Source organism: Chionomys nivalis, chromosome 8 (assembly GCF_950005125.1).
Source record: "Chionomys nivalis chromosome 8, mChiNiv1.1, whole genome shotgun sequence".
NCBI lineage: Eukaryota > Metazoa > Chordata > Mammalia > Rodentia > Cricetidae > Chionomys > Chionomys nivalis.
The window spans coordinates 80,528,603-80,548,909 of NC_080093.1; the positions used below are offsets into that span (position 1 = coordinate 80,528,603).

At 38.5% G+C, this 20,307-nt stretch overlaps 1 protein-coding gene across 1 annotated transcript in view; it reads left to right on the top strand.

Annotated features, from left to right (window-relative positions):
* Positions 1-20,307, top strand: part of Pik3c2a (phosphatidylinositol-4-phosphate 3-kinase catalytic subunit type 2 alpha) — a 110,538-nt gene that overhangs the window by 18,072 nt on the left and 72,159 nt on the right. Inside the window, exon 2 of the mRNA XM_057777084.1 lies at positions 2,506-3,637. Coding sequence (XP_057633067.1) covers positions 2,567-3,637 — 1,071 coding nt within the window. The 5' untranslated portion in view covers positions 2,506-2,566. The remainder of the gene's footprint in view (positions 1-2,505; positions 3,638-20,307) is intronic.

Below are 20,307 nucleotides of genomic sequence, written 5' to 3' on the forward strand. Positions count from 1 at the left end.
ATGTAATTGCCCTCTTTTAGAGAATTTTAAGTAGCTACAGCTTTTGTGATCAGCAAGGGGTTACCGTTAAAGTTAGTAATAAATATTGCATTATATCTTTAATCTGACTTTTAATTTTTTAACTTTAAAGTTAAAGTGGGGCTGGAGAGATGGCTCAGTGGTTAAGAGCATTGCCTGCTCTTCCAAAGGTCATGAGTTCAATTCCCAGCAACCACATGGTGTGGCTCACAACCATCTTTAATGAGATCTGGTACCCTCTTCTGGCCTGCAGGCATACACACAGACAGCATATTGTATACATAATAAATAAATAATTTGAGAAATTAAAGTGAGGCACATTGAAACATTTTCATTTACAAAAGATCATATAGCTACTTCCTTCTTTCCTTTCTTCCTTATTAATTTAGGGGTTAGTGAGGTGGCTCAGTAATTTAAAAGCACTTTTTCCTGCCAAGAACCTGGGTTCCACTCCCAGCACCTGCATGGCTCTAACAACCAACCATCTGTGACTCCAGTTCTAGAGGACCCAATGTTTTTTCCCCGACCTCCATGGGTACCAGATATGCATGTGGTACACAGATATACATGCAGGAAAAACACTCATATGGATAAAAATGATGATGATGATGATGCAGGAAAAACACTCATATGGATAAAAATGATGATGATGATAATAATAATAATAATAAAGTTAATAAGAATTAAAAATTTTATTATATGTGTAAAGGTGTTTTTTATACATATATGTGTACTATTGTAGAACTTGGTACATTCAGAGTACCATAAAAGAGCATTGGATCCTCTGGAACTAGAGTTACACTTAGTTGTGAGTCATTGTGTTGGTGCTAGGAATTGAACCTGGGTCCTCTGGAAGAGCAGCCAACGCTTTTAACCATTGAGCCATTACTCTAGCACTTCATGCCCATCTTTTTTGACAAGGTCCCATGATTTTTGTTTTTGTTTTCAATAAGAAAAATAGATTTTTTTCCTTACATAATTTATCCTAATTATAGTTTCCCCTCCCTCTATTCTTCTTGTTCCTCCCCACTTCCCTCCCATCTGGATCACTCCCTTTCTATCTCTCATTAGAAAAAAACATAAAATATGATAAGATAAAACTGTCACATCAGGGTTGGACAAGACAAACAGAAGAAAAAGAGCACAAAAATCACAGGACAGTCTCATGCTAACCCAGATTGGCCTTGAACTCATATGTAGCTGAGGATGACCTTGAATTCTTGATTCTTCTGCCTCTGTCTGGAGTGTTTGTCTTAATCAGAAATGTATATTTTTTCATTTACTGCTTAGGAGAATGTTTAAACTAATTTTTTAAAGGATAAGTATAGTATTGATTTAACTGCAAATAAATTGAAGTATAATCAAAACTGTAGACATATTTTTCTTTCCTGTCAGCTCACAAAAAACATGGAGACATTAATTATGAAAGCTCAACCTTAGGCTTGTTTCTAGCTAGCTCTTATAACTTAAATTGACTCATTTCTGTTCATCTATATCCTGCCATGTGGCTCATGGCTTTTACTCCCTCCTGCAAGTCATGTTTTCTCTGCCTTTTACTGGCCACTCTACCTTTCTTTTTCCCAGAACTCTCTCTGTCTAGAAGTCTTGCCTATATACCTCCTGCCTACTGGCCATTTAGCTTTTTATTAAACCAATCACAGTGACAGTGTAATCGCATATCTCAAAACCCAAAAGTATATGATGAATTGAGTTATGATAAAATATTTGAGTAGAATATTACAGCTTTTTATAATTTTAAAACCTGTCCTACTCTTCTAAGCTATGATACTTTATACATTTTAAACATTTCTGAAGTATAAGAAGCTTCTATAAGTTTTTCATAGATTTTGATCAAGTAAGAGTTGTTTGTTTTATTTTGACTGATAAAGTTTGCTCTTGAGCAGTGTAATAGCAAGAAGATCATGACTATTTTGACTTTTTAGTTGCATAATCATAAGCCCTGTCTTGGAAATATGTGAATGGTACTTAAGTCATTTCATGTCAGGAATAAAGCCAGAGTGTCACTGGGAAATGACAGGCATTATGACAGCTGATATGAGGCCTTGTTAACTTCACTTACTCTGCCAAGTATTTTGATAACTTAGCAAGTGGGATAAAGTGTGGTTCAGTGTCTTCTGAACCAAAGAGTGGATAAAATGTTAACATGCTTTTCCATTAGGATTTCATGAAACCTCTCATTGTGTTTTATTGGTGTGTATTTTTGTAAGTGGCTTCAAAACTTAATATAGGATAGGTTTTATTTAATTTATTTGTTTTTTGAAATGGCATGTTACTGTATATTCCTGGCTAACCTGGAATTCACTCTGTAGACCATACTAGCCTCAAATTCAAAGAGATCTGCCTGCCTCTTCCCCTAAGTGCTGGGATTAAATGTGTTTGTCACCACATCCAGCAGAGTTAGGTTTTAACAAAATTAATTTGTGTTTAGAAAATCTAACTGAGTGTTATGTTTATTTTTATGTATAGGTCCTGGTATTTTGGAAGCTACAAGAAAAAAAGATTAAGAGGTTTGGTCTGTTTTGTGGACATGGCTCAGATTTCCAACAGCAATGAATTTAAACAGTGTTCATCTTCACATCCGGAACCAATAAGAGCCAAAGATGTGGACAAAGCAGAAGCATTACAGATGGAAGCAGAGGCCTTAGCGAAACTTCAGAAGGATAGACAAATGACTGACAGTCCTAGAAGCTTTGAGCTGTCTAGCAGCACTAGACAAAGAGCACAAGGTTTTAACAAACAGGATTATGATCTCATGGTGTTTCCTGAGTCTGATTCCCAAAAGAGAGCAATAGATATTGACGTAGAAAAGCTCACCCAAGCTGAACTTGAGAAGATATTGCTGGATGACAGTTTTGAGACTAAAAAACCGCCTGTGTTGCCAGTTACTCCTGTTCTGAGCCCTTCATTTTCAGCACAGCTGTATCTTGGACCTACTGTTCAAAGAGAACAGTGGCCCCCTGGATTATCCGGGCCTTCCACATATACTTTACCTTCTATTTATCCTTCAGCATACAGTAAACAGGCCACATTCCAGAATGGCTTCAGTCCAAGGATGCCCACTTTTCCATCTACAGAACCTATATATTTACGACTTCCAGGACAGTCTCCATATTTTTCATATCCTTTGACACCTTCCACACCATTTCATCCACAAGGAAATTTACCAATCTATCGGCCAATAGTCAGTCCTGACATGGCAAAACTATTTGACAAAATAGCAAGTACATCAGAATTTTTAAAAAATGGGAAAGCAAGGACTGATTTGGAGATTGCAAATTCGAAAACTTCAGTCTGCAGTCTACAAGTGTCTCCAAAGTCTGAAGATATCAGTAAATTTGACTGGTTAGACTTGGATCCTCTAAGTAAACCTAAAGTGGACAATGTGGAGTCGTTAGAACATGATGGAGAGGAGAAGAGTCCAGTTTTGCTAGCAGAGGATCCTTGGGATGCTGTTCTTCTTGAAGAGAGATCTCTAGCAAGTTGTCACCTAGAAAGAAAGGTGAATGGAAAATACCTTTCTGGGGCAACTGTAACAAGAAGCCAGTCTTTAAACATTCGAACGGCTCAACTTACAAAAGCCCAAGGCCAAGTATCTCAGGTACAGTCTCTGCTTGCTAGCTTCTTAAATTTGATAGTGTTTGTGTGCATCTTAGTGTGAGTCACTTGTTTTGCGGGGAGGTAATCTTGCTTTTCTTTGCCTCCAAGGCTGCTGTGGTTTTGTTTTGTTTTGGTTTGGTTTGGTTTTGGTTTTGTGGAAAAAGATTAAATATGATTAGGTCAACTGAAAAATTGATTAGTTTTTTTGTAAGACTATAAATAAAAACCTAGTTAATCTGGTCACACTCACCTCTAATCCCAGCAGTCAGGAGACAGACAGGTGGATTGCTGAATTTGAGACCAACCTGTTTGTTCTACATAGCGATTACCAGGCTAGCCAGGGCTACACAGAGAGACCTTGTCTCAAAACACAAGCAAGCAAGATAAGCCTAGTTGCACACCTGTCATCACTGAGGTGAACTGAAGATATTCTTGGTATTTCGTCTTATCTTATAAGTGAACCTTTCTTTTTCTTCTCATTTTCAGGGCAAGCAAGGAATTTTGTCTGTCACCTATTATATAAATTTGAACACTTTCCTTTTGTTCTTAATAATGAAAGACACACCAAAAAACATAACCTCAAAAAGTCAGGGAAGACATCATTTAAAGGCTTTTCCTTAAATACCTATATTGATAAAGGAGAAGAATGGAATGGTAGTGTAGATTATTAATAGTATATGTGGGTTTGTTTTTTTTTAACAATTCTTTGAGTTTTTAAAATTGGGAACTTTTTTAAAGCTTTACTTTTATATGTGGGTGTTTTGCCTGCTTGTATGTCTGTGCCCCACATATGTTCAATGCATGTTGTAGAGGCCAGAAAAAGGCATCAGAATTACAGACAGTTGCAAGACACCATGTGGGTGCTGGGAACTGAACCTGGTCACTGGTAAAAAACAGCCAGTACTCTCCAGCTCCATTATTTGAGACAAGTCCCAAACTGGCCTCGAATTTGGAATGGCCGTCCTACAAGAGCCTGCCAAAGTGCTGGGATTATAGGTATGAGACACTGTTAGTTAAGAGGTAACTAGAATAGTATGTCTTTGCTCAGAAGAGAGTCACACATAGTTTAGAATTTTCCTTTACTAACATACCATTCCAAATATTATAATATCTGTAGATCTTGGGAATGTCTAAGGACTAAAACAGAAAAGCACCCATGCATGATAGTTCATAGTACACACACTTAGGAAGCAGAGGCAGGTAAATCTCTGAGTTTGAGGCTAGCCTGGTCTGTATCGCAGTTTCCAGGCCCACCAGGACTACATAGTGAGAGTCTGCCTCAAAAAGAACAAGGCAGGGAAAATACACTTGAGTGATGATATGGTAATTTTGTGTATAGTTTGTTGCTTTATTTGTTTTTGGTTATAGGGTCTCTCTCACTATGTAACACAAGCTAGCCTTGAACTCATGCTCTTCATCCCTCAGCCTTCTATGGGCTGCTGTTTTGGACAGGTGCTGACGTACCTGACTGTGCATACTGTCTTCCATAACATTTCACCATTTACATTCCTACCAGTGATATATGAAAGCTCAGGTTTCTCTACATTCTTTCTAACACTATTTTCCGGTTTTTATACTGATGATGATGATTCTTTAATGGCTTTTCTTTGCTTCTCTGTGGTACTGTGCATCACACCCAGGGTCTTCTGGAAGCTTAGCAAGCTTTCTTCCACTGAACTATTCTCTAGCCCTCTATTTTATGTTTTACTGGCCATCTCTGTGCCCTTTGGGGGAGAGATACAAAGACATTTTGTTGGCCTGTTTGTTTATTTGTATGAGATGGAGTCTCACTATAGAATTCACCATGTATCTCATGCTGGCCTCAAACTGTTAGCAATCTTCCTGCTTTAGCTTCCCAAACATTAGGATTACAGGCTTGTATCATCATGTCAGGCTGAGAAATATCTACTTAAAATCTTTGTCTACTTTTTAAAAAATGAATTATTCACAGAAACCTATTCATAAAGATTCAAAGTAGAAGCAGCCCAGATGTTGAACTGATGAATGGGTTAACAAATGTGATGTAGCCATACAATGGAAAACTTTTCCCTTAGAAGAAAATGAATGAAATCCCGATACTTATATACACCTTGAAAATACACTGAGTGTGGAATTGAGGGTTTAGCTCAGTGGTAAAGTACTTGCACAAGGCTTTTTGGGTTTATTGCCCACCAGCAGGAAAAATAAACAAAACCACACAAGTTGGTTGAAAGAAACTAGATCTAAAAATTTCATACATAGATTGACCTGACGCCAAATGTGTATAATCTCAGAAATTAGGAGGCTGAGTCAGGAGGATTGCCACAAATTTTGACGCCAGTTTGAATTACATAGTGAATGCTAGACCAACCAGAGCTAAGACCTTGTTTCAGAATAAACAACAAAACTCCACTGTGCATGTATTATATAATTCCATTTATATGAAGCATTCTTAAGAGGCAAATGAGTCTGGAGAAGTGATTCAGTGGTTAAGAACACTGGTTGCTCTTCCAGAGGACCTCAATTCCCAGTACCCATATGGAGACCCACAATGGCCTATAATTCCATTCCAGAGGATCTGATGCCTTCTTCTGGCTTCTAGAGATACCAGGCACGCACATGATGTGCAGTATATATGCATACAGAACACCCATATGCATTAAATGAATAAACAGTTTTTTGAAGGGGGCAAATGTGTAGAAAAAGCAGATTAGTGTTTACGTGGACTTAATTGCTATATGTAGGATAGTGTAACAGTACAGGCTCTTTGCAGTAATGAAACTGTCCTGAAATTGTTGGTCATTGCATCAAATTTTGAATATCCTGCAGAATTATACAGTTTTAAATGGTTTAAATTGTGACTTTTATGTTCTGTGAGTTTTACCTAATTTTTTTTTAAGTGAGGGGAGGGGAAGGAGGGAAGTTAGTCATCCCCAGACCTTGTACTATAGGGCACTGATGAGTTCCTGCTTGTTTTAATAGGTTTAAACATGCTTTTTTGTAGGTTAAAAATGATAGAAACTAGTTCTGTGTATGATGCTACTAGTCAGGGCTTGAGTCAGCTGTTTGTAGTTGGTTGTTTGAAAAGAGCAGCTGCCTGGAAAGTTGTAATGTCACTGTCAAAGAAAAAGTGAGCCTTTGATCTTAAAGGGAATTTAAATGGTTTATCATTTGTGGTGAAAAAAACTGAAATTCTTTCTTGACCTTTGGAAATATTACTACATTATCAGCTGTATTACTCACTCTGCCTTTGTGAACTTATCCCTAGTTTAATTCCCATTATTCACCCTTTCTCCTCTTCCTCCCCGTTTGTTAAGATAACAATACTAGGCCTGGCATGGTGGCACTTTCCTTCAAGGTAGAGACAGATGAATCTTTGAGTTCAAGTTCAACCTGGTTGATGATGTGAGTTTCAGGATGACCATGGCTACAGAGTGAGACCCTGTCTAAAAAAAATGAAATAAAATTTAGGCTGGGCGGTTGGTGGTGCACACCTTTAATCTCAGCACTTGGCAGTCAAAGGCAGGTGGGTCTTTGTGAGTTCGGAACCAGCCTGGTCTACACAGCTAGTTCCAGGAGGACCAGGGATACACAGAGAAACCCTGTCTCAAAAAAACCAAAACAAGCTGGGCCCTGGTGGCGCACGCCTTTAATCCCAGCACTTGGGAGGCAGAGGCAGGCGGATCTCTGTGAGTTCGAGGCCAGCCTGGTCTACAAAGGGAGTTCCAGGACAGGCTCCAAAGCTACAGAGAAACCCTGTCTCGAAAAAAAAAAAAAAAAACAATAAAAAATAAAATTTAATAAATAAAATAATATGTATAGTCAGACTTTTTCATTAGGACTGTCAACTCCCCAATAATGACACAGAGACTTATTATTAGTTATGAAAGCTCAGTCAATACTTAGGCTTGTTTCTAACTAGCTCTTATAACTTAAATGAACTTTTCTATTTACATGCTGCCATGTAGCTCATGACTTGTTAATCTTATCTCCTACATGTCATGCTTCCCTCCGTATCTTCTCCTGACTTCACCCTTCTTCCCAGCATCTGTGTCTGGAAAGCCTGCCTAGCTATTGGCCATTCAACTTCTTATTAAACCAATCATTGACACATCCTCACAGTTTATAAAAAGATTATTTCACACTGGGTGGTGGTGGTGCACGCCTTTAATCCCAACACTCAGGAGGCAGAGGCAGGCGGATCTCTGTGAGTTCAAGGCCAGGCTGGCCTACAAGAACTAGTTCCAGGACAGGCTCCAAATCTACAGCGAAACCTTGTCTCGAAAAACAAAACAAAACAAAAAAATTATTTCACAACATTTGCCCCTTTTTGTCTCAATAAAAAAAGGTTTTAACTCTTAACACAGTAAAACTATATACAATATGAACAATTATCAGTTAATTACACCATTCACACAAAATGTCCAGTACATTTGTATTTGGCAAATTTCAGAGAAAATACTCTATTAACTATCCTCAGTGAGTCCAGAATTTTATATCTAATTTAATTTTTATCATGACTAAGGAAAATTATATCTGGCCTTCAACTTCGAAAACCAAGAAGTATATAATATTACCTGAGTAAACAGGAAGTGCAGAGAAAACAATTTCCAAAACTATGGCATGACAGAGAAATCTCATTACCCCAGGGTTCCTCTGTAACACTGACATTCATCTTTGGCCTACAGGCCAAGAATATCTGACAGACTTTTCTGTGAAGCAGGAATTTTTGAAGGACTCTTCTGCCCTGGCTTGGCAAAGTTTGGCACTCACTTTGTTTTGTGTCCTGCTTTTCCAATTTGGACAGCATGCTGTCAGCAGTTAAAGCAAGGGCAGTTTCTTGTGACAGCATGCTGTCAGCAGTTAAAGCAAGGGCAGTTTCTTGTCCAGCGACTAATTGCCACAAAGAAAGCGAACTCCACATGGAGGTTCTTTGAAGTAAATTGATGCTGTCAGGAGCAGGCATGTCTCATTGTTATTAAAAGCCTTATGTTATTAAAGCATTTTAAATGCCATATTCTACAGATCTGTTGTAATAAGAGCGGCAGGGCTGCGTCCCTGGCACCCGGCTGCCCACATGGCTTTACCCAAAATAATTACACGGAAACTGTATTCTTTTAAACACTGCCTGGCCCATTAGTTCCAGCCTCTTATTGGCTAGCTCTTACATATTGATCTAACCCATTTCTAATATTTTGTGTAGCACCACGAGCTGGCTTACCAGAAAAGATCTTAACCTGCGTCTGTCTGGAGTGGGAGAATCATGGCGACTGCTTACTCGGCTTCTTTCTCCCAGCATTCTGTTCTGTCTACTCCACCCACCTAAGGGCTGGCCTATAAATGGGCCAAGGCAGTTTCTTTATTAAATGAAAGTAACTCCTCCATCACAGATCTTTGAAGTATTTGAAGAAATCTAAAATATATCTTTGTATGACCTTGAAAATATATCTAACATGACTATATATATGATTGTTATAGATGACTATTAAGCTGTATTTTTTTATTATCCTAAATAGTTTTCAAGGACTAAAACTTTACGTTTTAAAATGAGCTACATAGGTACAATAACTTAAACAAGAATAGAAATATATAATACAGCATAACAAAAATATTAAATTTGTATCAGTATACAGAAATCCATGCCAATGTAAAATATTTGAGGCTAATGGTTGTTCAAAAGTAGACTCAACAATCCACTCCTTTATCTCATCATTTCTCTATTATATCCCCCATTTTTCTCTTTAGGAGATCCCTGAGTCTAATCTTCTTTGTTCAGGTTTTTTTTCTGACTGTTACTAATAACAATTTGTAAACAACCCCCTAAACAACAAACATCCATAGCACACTGAATGACCAAAAATCACCCACTCCTTCTCTTAGGAATGTGGACGTTGTGTTCTCTAGACTGCTTCCTGTTGTCTGGGTGCACTGGCAATCTTTAAGTGACCCTGAACAAATTAAGATAATGGTCAAGGGGCTGGAGAGATGGCTCAGAGGTTAAGAGCATTGCCTGCTCTTCTAAAGGTCCTGAGTTCAATTCCCAGCAACCACATGGTGGCTCACAACCATCTGTAATGGGGTCTGGTGCCCTCTTCTGGCCTGCAGGCATACACACAGACAGAATATTGTATACATAATAAATAAATAAATAAATAAATAAATAAATAAATAAATAAATAAATAAAAAAAAGATAATGGTCAAGTCTAGGGGCGTTAGCTGTTGTCCAGTCTCAGTGTGATGAGATAATGAAAGGCTTATCTAAAGTTTTGACTAGAGAAGTCTGTGAGGCTAGATCATCTCAGCCAGCAGTCTTGAAGCTGTTCTGGACATAGAACTTGAAGGAAACTGCAACAGAGGCATTCTGATAGGCTGGATTTCTGGGCCACCTGTTTTCACTGGTGTCTGGTCCCCTTGCCCTGAAAACACAAACTTTCAAAGGTAACATAATATGTGCATTAACACAAGTATGAACTGTGTGTTGTACACAAGCCAGCCAAAGATGGTTTTTTTCTTTTATGTTTGAGCAGGCAAAATATATGTCACCTGTCTTGTAGTTTTTTTAGGTTTATGTCTTTATGTGTGCAGCCAGGATTTTCAGGAGATCTCGCCCAATCAAATCTGATCTCTTTCAACCTTAAACGAATCCACAGCACATTGTTTTCTGTGGAAACAAAAACAACCCCTTCTCCATTGTAACATATTTCTTGGCTTCCACTTTGTAAAGTTAAGACATTTATAAAATATATAGGGTAGTTTAATTTTGCAGTTCCCATACTCCAATGTCTTAGCAGCTATTGTTCACTCATCAACAGTCAACACCATACAGGATCCAGACTCCCTGTGTATTTCCCATCTCTACATGGCGTATCCTCTTTAATACTATTTTATTTTCTCTCTAAAGACCTTATCTTATTATTCATAAATTTTTCTACGACTGTCTGTACCCATTTTTTACTGTGTCTGTTTAAAGGTTTTCTCGGTCTGGACCACTTTACTGTGTACATGCAGCCTTCTCTCTGCATGAGCCATATAAACTGCTAAGTAGCAGCTAGGACCTCCAAAGTAGCTGCACTTAGCTCTTGGTACACTGATAGCCTAACCTCATGGAGGAGATGCCACCAGGAGCCTCATTTACCATTCCAGCTTTGGGATGTTTCTAGGTCCACACTGATGTAGACACTTCTACTGCCAAGTAGCGCATTGCCCACTGCTCATAAACCCTGTTCAATTTCTCGGTAGCAGGGCCTCTAAGAAGATCCTCACCTATATATGCCATTAGTACCAAACCTCCCAAAGAGACTACAGTCACCAGGAAGCCATGTTTAACTCCATGTCCCAAACTTTTTTTTTTTTAAAGCTTTCTCAGGCCTTATGTGGATATACATGGCTAGACATTAGGTGCCATATGTTGTTGGACTTTTTTGTCACAATTGTTGGCTCCCCAATAATGACACAGTGTTGTAGGAGGCCACTTGTTCATTCCCAGCTGCCCAGACCACGAAATAACCACACAGAAACTGTATTAATTAAATCACTGCTTGGCCTATTAGCTCTAGCTTCTTATTGGCTAGCTCTTACATCTTAATTTTAACCCATTTCTATTAATCTGTGTATCACCACTTGTCTCTAGCTTACCGGCAAGGTTCCTACTTTTTTTCCTGTAAATTGAGAATTTAGTTTAGTAACTTAATTTTATAGTTCAGTATCCCAAAAAGTAGAGCAAGTTCAAATGGGGAAGAAAATCAAGAAGTTTGATATCTAATTATCTACAAGGAATCTATAAATAGCTATTTCATAATAGCGACTCTTAGGTTGCAAGCATAATTATTAGAAACATTCAATAAGAGTTTGATGTGCAATTTACAAATACTACAGGAAGGATTTTTGTATTAAAGTTTCAAGCCTATTATTTACTTAAAAATTTTAAATTTCACTTATTATTTATTTGTGCATATGTGTGCATGAGTGTTTGTGGGAGTTTGCATATGGGACTACTATATCCCATGTATCTAATGCAAGTGGTTAGTCTTAGCAGCAAACACCTTTACTTTCTAAGTCGTCTTACCTATGTCTTACTAGTTTTCTTGAAATAGAGCCTTGATAGCTCAGGCTAGCCTCAATCTTTCTCCAGATACCAAGATCTTATTCTGTCTGTGAGATCTTATACTGATTGTACATGTACAAGAAGAAAAGTTAGGGGTTGGTGAACCTAACAACATGAATTCAATCCCCAGAACCTGTGTAAAAGATGAAGAGAACTGACCCCACAGTGTTGTCCTCTGATCTCCACACATACACAGTGATATTTATTACAGACACATACACACCCACACACTGACATCATACACATGCACTACAATAATAACAGAAGAAAGAAAAGAAAGTTTGGTTTATGTAGACCAAAAGGTAAAGAGAACACCAATGCAGACTAACTTTGGAAGTCATTGGCCGGGTGCTTTCACATGCTCACATACCATTCATCTCTGGCTATTTATAAGTATTTCCCCACAATTTAGACTTTTTGTTGGGAAACAGCATTGCAGTGCCTATTCTCATAATTACTGTAGGTACTTATGCGTTCATTTCCTGTTAGAAATTCTGTGTGTTACAAACCCTACTCTAAAGGGTGTTTTTCTTCTCACTCAGCAGGCTTACTTCCTGTTTCCTCCTACTGTCTTTTGTTTGGTTAATAATAATCTAAATATTTGAGTGTAGTTTTTGTGTGTGATCAAAACCAGGAAAAGGAACAGCATTAAAACGACCTTTTGGTACTTTAAGCTTAAATCAGACTGGTAGTCAATAACTATTTTAGTTAGTTTGAATACTCCCATGAGTATTAGCAAAATAATGGCATATCAAATTGCAGTAAGCACCTCTCCATTTGTTAAGGCTGGGCAAAGCAATCGAATATTAGGAGTAAGGTACCAAAAGTCAGTGAGTCCAAGACAGCCTCTGTTCCCACTGTTAGGAGTCCCATGAGAGGATCAAGCCACACAACTGTAACAAATATGCAGGCCATGCAGGCTCCCAGGCTGTCGGGTCAGTCTCTGTGAGCCCATGAGCCCAGGTGAGCTGATTCTGGGTTTTCTTGTGGTGTCCTTGACCCTTCTGGCTCCTGCAATCCTTCTTCCTCCTCTTTTCAGAATTCCCCAAACTCCACCTAAATGTTTGGCTGGCGACACCCTATTTTTAAAAACAAAAATGTGGTTTTATAAATGTGGATACTGGGTATTTCTAAAAGTTTATTGTATTAGGAGTCTAATTTATATATTATTGGCAGAATGTCTAACATCAATTTCATGTTCTTTCTTTCTTTTTAATTTTTTTTATTCGAGGCAAGGTCTCATGTAGGTTGAACTCACCATGTAGCTGAGGTCTTCAACTCCTGATCTTCCTCTTTCTACCTCCCAAATGCTGGGATTATAGACATGTATCACTGTACCAGTTTCTACCTAATTTTCTTACCTCTTTCCCTCGTTTTTCTCTGATTAATTATACAGAAGGAAGGTTCAAAATGTTTTTATTGTACAGCTAATCACCTTTAATAACTCACATCTCTGGAAAATTAAATGTAAATAAGGAAGCAGTGCATTTAGTTCTGAAGAATAGCAAATATTCTTAGAGTGCATTTACTAATACAAACTGTGCTTTTATCCCATTTAATTTCTGAGTAGTATGTCAGGAACTTTAAAACTCATGTTACCATGAAGCTTTCCAATACATTATCCCTTTTTTTCTTGGTTTTTATTGTTTGGTTGGTTGCTTGGTTGCTTGGTTGTTTTGACAAGATCTCAGTCTGTAGCAAATACTGTGCTATTTACTTGTTATATAGCCTGAGCTGACTTTGACCTTGTGTGGTCCTCTTGCCTTAGTTTTCCTAGTGCTGAAATAATAGGTGTAGGTCACTAGACCTAGCTTCCCACTTCTGTTGTTTTGAGACAGGATCTCTCTGTGTAGTCCTGGCAAGCCAGGACTTTTTTTATAGACCATGGTGACTTTAAACTCACAGAACTCTACTTGCCCCTGCCTCCCTAGTGCTGAGGGTGCTGAGATTAAAGGCGTATGCTATCAGGCTCAATCCATACAGTATTCTTGACATGGCTTTTTGTTTGTTCTGGTTTTGTTTTGTTTTGTTTTGTTTTGTTTTTGAGACAGGGTTTCTCTGTGTAGCCCTGGCTGTCCTGGAACTCACTCTGTAGACCAAGCTGACCTCAAACAAACAACGATTCACCTGTCTGTCTCCAAGTGCTGGGTTTAAAGGTGTCCCACCATTGCCTGGTGAGACAGCTTTTTTTAATCAGAAGATATACCGATAAATTTTTGTGCTAAATACATCCCATTTAGGGCAAAATGCCCCTAAGTCTCTTACTCTCTGCACATTGTCCAGTTATAGGTCTCTATGTTAATTACCATCTACCGTAGGAAGCTTCCCCATGGAAGGTTAATCTATGAGCAAAATGTCATTAGGTATTGTTTTATTGCTATGTTTGTTTAGCAGAATAATAATGATAGGTTTTCCCGTGGGATCCATTACCAATCTAGTCTTAGGCCCTAGGCCTTATTTGTAGTGTCTGGTATGGATTTCATCTCACAGAGGAGACCTTAAATCCAATTTTTTTTTTAAATTTATTTATTTATTATGTATACAATATTCTGTCTGTGTGTATGCCTGCAGGCCAGAAGAGGGACCAGACCCCATTACAGATGGTTGTGAGCCACCATGTGGTTGCTGGGAATTGAACTCAGGACCTTTGGTAGAGCAGGCAATGCTCTTAACCTCTGAGCCATCTCTCCAGCCCCTTAAATCCAATTTTTAAAAAAATGGCTGGTTACTCCCTTAATAGTCATACCACTATTGCATTAGTGGACAAATCCTGCAGGTTGGTCACTGTTGAAGCTCACAGGTTTTGTAACTGGGAGAAACTGATGATTATTTTTCCCCTCCAGTAGTGTATATATTATTTTCCAAGACTTTGAGCACTAGTCATAGGGTGAAGCTTCTAGTTGAGTACCTGCTCCATCTTTCCATGTTCTATGATGTAAATATGTAGTGTTCGTAGCGATAGGTTATGGAAGGTAACCAATAGCATTGTCAATAGCCTGTGCTGTTGGGGTGGGGGGTGTCTACTGGGACTCCTTTGACCAATGTTTCAAAAAAAAATATATAACCTATTTGGTGCTGTGGGTTTATTTGGTTTATATGATACCATGGAATATTTTTGGAGTATTCTCTTCCATTTCTGTGTTTTATCTTGATTAGGGCATGAACTGCTTAGGCATCTGGGCAAACATTATTCTGAGAATGTCTATTAAAGTATTTTGGGGTGAAGCTGGCGCTTGAATTGGTAGTCTAGGGAAAACAGATTGCCTGTTTTTTCTGTGAATAGATCTTAACCAACCAGTTGAGGACAGAAAGACTAACCCCAAGCTTAGTCTATAGTGATATTTTGTGTTTTAATAAATAAAGCTTACCTGAAGATCAGAACATAGAGCTAATAGAGGCCAGGGAGTGGTGGCACACACCTTTAATTCCAGGACTCAGTGCCACCATGGACTACACGAGATTGAATCTGTCTAAAAAGAAAAATTGAACTCACACAGGTGTTCCCAACATTCAGGAGTCACGTGCCTCTAATCCCAGCACTAGGGAGGTGGAGACATGAGTGATATGGCTGGGTGGAGAGAGGTATGTAAGGCAGGAGGAGATGAGCACTGCAGTCTGCAGTCACTCTGAGGACAGGATCACACCTTTGTCTGAGTCTTGGGAGAGGCAGAGTTCCCTTTGACTGAGGGGTTGTTCTTAAAATGATCATAATGGGTGCCAGCAATAATCAGGAGAACATCCTTTAGAGAATTCCATAAGGAGGATTATGTCCGAAACTGTTTTTAATCTCTGGAATTTCTCTAATATGGCATTTCTAGAAGAGAACATTTGGGTTATGACCTAAACATTTACTTGAAATTCCAAACATATGTTTACTTGAAAACTCAGTATCTTCTACACACTTTTTTTTTATTCTATGTATTGGCTAACAGCATTAACAGTTTTATTAAATATTGTATCTTTTTTATGTGTTAAGAAAAAATGATTGAGTGTGGAGAAATGGCTCCGTGGTTAAGAGCACTTGTTTTTGCAGAGAAACTGGGTTTAATTCCCAACACCCCCATGAAGGTTCACAACCATCTACAACTCCAGTTCCAGAAGACCTGATGCCACAAAAGAAAAGTCATCAAGATTAATGGAAATAGGCTAGTTGACGCTTTTGGTCGTTAGCGTAACACCTAGGGATATAGTGGAACATGGCTCAAAAGGATAGGTATAGAATTGTGTTGTTCCAGTGAGACGGAAGGACTCAAATAGCTGCATATAATGGCACATGTCTATAATCCCAACTTGTGAAACTGAGGAAGAGGAGGAGCATAAGATTGAGGTCAGGCAGGGCCACATAGTGAGATCCTCCAAAACAGAAATAAAGTTGATGTTATCATTTGAAGTAGCCTAGCTTTTTTTTAAACCCATTGTGAACATGAAACTTTTGTAATTACATTATTATCTTTTTAAAAAATATTTATTTATTTATCATGTATACAGTCTTCTCAGTATTCTTTCTGCATGTATGCCTTCAAGCCAGAAGAGGGCACCAGACCTCATTACAAATGACTGAGCACCACCATGTGGTTGCTGGGAATTGAACTCAGGACCTTTGAAAGAGCAGGCAATGCTCTTAACCACTGAGACATCTCTCTAGCCCCCTACGTTATTATCTTGAAATTGTTCCTGTCTAGTCAAATTCAGTGACTTAATGAAAGGAAGGTCCTCATGAATAAAAGGTGTTATGAAAAATACATATTTTAATTAAAAGTCTAAGCATGCCATTAAGGAGATTGGGAATCTATTCAACAGGGCAGGATTCATGTCATTGTCTCCAAAAGACCACAGTATTGTTTTCTAGCATTCTCTGGTTTGTTTGAGTTGGATTTTTTGGGTGGGGGAGGGCAGGTATTTGCTTTTTTTTTTTTTTTTTTTTGGGTTTTGTTTTGTGTTTGATTTTGAGACAGTTTTCTAATCTCAGGCTATTCTCAGACTTACTGTGCAGCTGACCTGGACATGAGCCTCTGATCCTTCTGCCTCTATCTCCCACGTGCTAGTGATTACTCCCTCTCTAAGTGCTTCCCTCGCTTTTCAGTGAGCCCTTTGAGTGTGAGTCTAGTCTTCCATATCCCCACCTGAAAAACTTGTTATAGTAGTAACAATCTATTGGAGCTACTTGATAAACAAATAAATGCATGTCGATTTTATATAGAGGAGTCTGATAGAGTACCTTATCAGTATTTGTTGCAAGTTATTTTTAAAATAATACTAATAATTTAAAAAGCTTATTTTAGGGAATAAAATATTAAAGTTGCTGCTACTCTTTTTAGATTATTGAAGAAAGCACATTTCTTAAATTCTTTAAATGTTTTGTGGTGTGTTTTTTAGCAGAAGCAAATATTCAACAGATTGAACTGATTGATGGTTGAGCACCTTTTCAGCTGGATGTTAAGTTCTGTAAAAATGCAAAACTCAGTTTGGTGCTTGTTCTCCAGGAGGTTTTTACACCAAGACTCAAAACAGGATGTGATGCTCAGAGTTTGGTTCAGACTAAGCAGTTAGAGGTGGTGGGGGTGGAGCTAGAAAGATAGCTCAATAGAAAGTTCTTGGTCTGCAAGCACGAAGACCTAAGTCCATATTCCCCATCACCCATGTAAAAAGCTGGCTTTTAACCTCACTGTTGGTTACAAGTGGGGGAGACAGGTGACTCACTGGCAGAGATGACAGAAATAAGTATTGCTGTTCTTCCATGGGTGCTGAGGACTCAAACATGGGTCTTCAGACTTGGGGAATGGAGCAAGGGTCAGTCAGCTCTGAATTCTTTAGAGAATTGAAGTCTTATCTGTTACAGTGCTTGTTTCTATAACATAAATTGGCAGTGTTAAAGAAAACAGTGGACTTCTGGTTCAGTGAGAGATTCTGTCTCCAAAAAAAAAGGTGAGAAATGGTTGAGGATGGCATCAGCCTCTGGTCTCAACATGTGCATGCACATGCCCACACGTACATGAGTGTGCCAAGAGCTGGGGCAGGGGACACTTACGCTATAGTAAGCGTGTAGAAGTGCTATTCACTGTGCCCTAAAAGCCTACTAGGTTTTTGTTTTTTTTTACATGTTTTGAGGGTAGATGAAAAGGAAGACGTTTTTGGCAGAAAAAGTTCAGAGCCAGGTAAGTCCCATTGTGTTTTGTACGAACAGGATATGATTCGAGCTAACTGGAGCATAGAAGTCAGTGGAAGCGTTAGACAAGTAAGGCTGGAGTAGACAGTGGTTGACTTAAAGAGGTTAAGAACAGATGGTTTTTATTTTAAATTTAATGTAATTTAATTTTGTGTGCGTGTTCATATGTGAGAGCCACCCATACCATGGTACACATGTATGTAACACATGTAGAGGTCAGTGAACAGCTTTGTGTGTCAGTCCTCACCTTCCACTGTTTGAAACAGGGTTTAACTACTGTGAACACCAGGCTAAGTGGCTGTGAACTTCCGAGGGATTCTGTCTCCACTTCCCATCTTCCCATAGGGGCACAGCGATAACCGGCACGAATGCTCATGCTTTTACCTGGGTGCTGAGGATCCAAACTTGGATCATCAGACTGGGAAGGCAGCATTTTACCCACTGATCCATCTGGAGCAGAGGTCAGATCTCATTCTTCAGAGAACTGAAGTCTGTCTGTTTCTGTAACACAGATTGATAGTCGCAGACTGCTGTCAGCACAGCAGCAAGGTTGTGCTAGTCCAGTTTTCCTAGCACACTATTATTTTGTAGCAATCCTGAACGAACTTTTCTTACCGTTTAACAATATGACAGGTTTTATGGAAAACACTGAGTATCTTGCAGAAGACTCTTCTGCAAATACAATTTCAGGAGTAGTTCGAAGTCCACAGAATTGAACTGGTGAAACTGAGTACAGAGCAGCTGGGAGGACATTGGCCTTAGAGGAACTTTGTCTTCTGATTAGTTGAGACGTCCACATCCTCTATGTTCATTATTCAGCAGTCTTCAAGGGAGTAAATGCCCTCAAGAACTTCCATCACAAAACAGAAAGAAAGACAGGCTTCAAAGAATTGAAGACCATAAGCGAGGGGTAAATAAGGATGAAAATTTAACTGTTAGGTTTGTTTTGGCGTATTTTTGTCATTTGAGACAGGGTCTCACCCTCTAAAGTCCATACTGGCTTGGAGTTCCGTTCTTCTGATCGAGAGCTACTATGCCTAGCTGTGTTAAATTGTTATTATAAAGATTATTTTTGTTTTAGGGTTTTTTTGTATGTTGAATAGTCTCTCTTAACTATCTTTTTTAGGAGTGGTGCTATTTTTACTTGTGATTTTGTCAGTTGCCCCCTCCCTCAAAAACACTATCACATTCTAGCAGAAAGGTCTCTGGCGCCATTTCAACAAAGAAAGCTCTTAAAGTAATTATTGCCCTTAAAATTTTAATGTAAACATCTTTGTAGGCACCAAGATCATTGAAATCTATTGACTTTCGAAGTTTTATGCTGCTTATTTGTTTTTACATTTATTTATTTAGAGCGTGCGTGCTCAAGCACAAAAGCCAGCAGGTGGTTTTCAAGAATAATTGATCTCTTTCCATCATGTGAGATTGAACTCAGGTTTCTATTCTTGGCAGCAAGTACCTTTACTTGCTGAGCCATCTTTCTGCTCCATTAATTTTTTTATTATTCATTTGCTTATTGACATGTAGAATATTGAACCCAAATCTGTGCCATCTCTCTGCCACAGGGCTAGCTAAAGCTGTGGCTCTTTATTCACTTGGTTTAGATTGAAACTATTCCTAATTTTAAAGGAAATTTATATTTGAAACTTGTGCCAAATCAAATATTTCATGTTGTATATCAAAACACCTCTAAGTGAACTCTACTATTTCACTGTTAGTGGTTGATAAATTGATCTCCCTAAACAGCGCAAAAAAATCCTGACCAAATTTAACTTATAAAGGATTATTAGGATATTTGTGTACATTTATTAACATAGGAAAACAATAACTTCTCCTAAAAACTCATTTTCTACCTAAAATGCCAGTTCTTGTAACTTGAAGCTTGAGTTGGGTATGCGAATGTCCTGGTTTTGTTACACGAGTCTCAAATGAGCACGAGCTCTTTTCTTAAAACAGACGTAATTTCATCCAGCTGCTAGCTTACTGAAACGTTCAGAATGGAAAGGTCTTCACTGTTCTAGCTGATGAGTACAGCATGTTCTTAGTTTTTATCAATTAAAACAGTGAGTTAAAACTGGACTTAGTTGGTACTTTGCCAGGATAGAAATCCTCTTTTTCTTGTGTTGCTTTGTTTTCTGAAATGGGTTCATGATTACATACAGGCTGGCTTTGAGTCGGAGATCCTCCTGCCTCAGCATTCTGGGTGATGAAATCCCAGGTGTATGCCAAGAAATAGATGTTTTAGCAAGTTGTAGTTCATGCTTGTGAAGCTAAGACAGGAGGATCACTTAAAGTCTGAGGACTGCCTGAGGTACAGGATAAGGCGTTATGTTAAAGAAAGCCACTTTTAAAAGCTCTGCTACTTATGATTTATCTCTGCAACTTTGTATAGCTTCATAAAATTAGTTTATGAGGTACTAC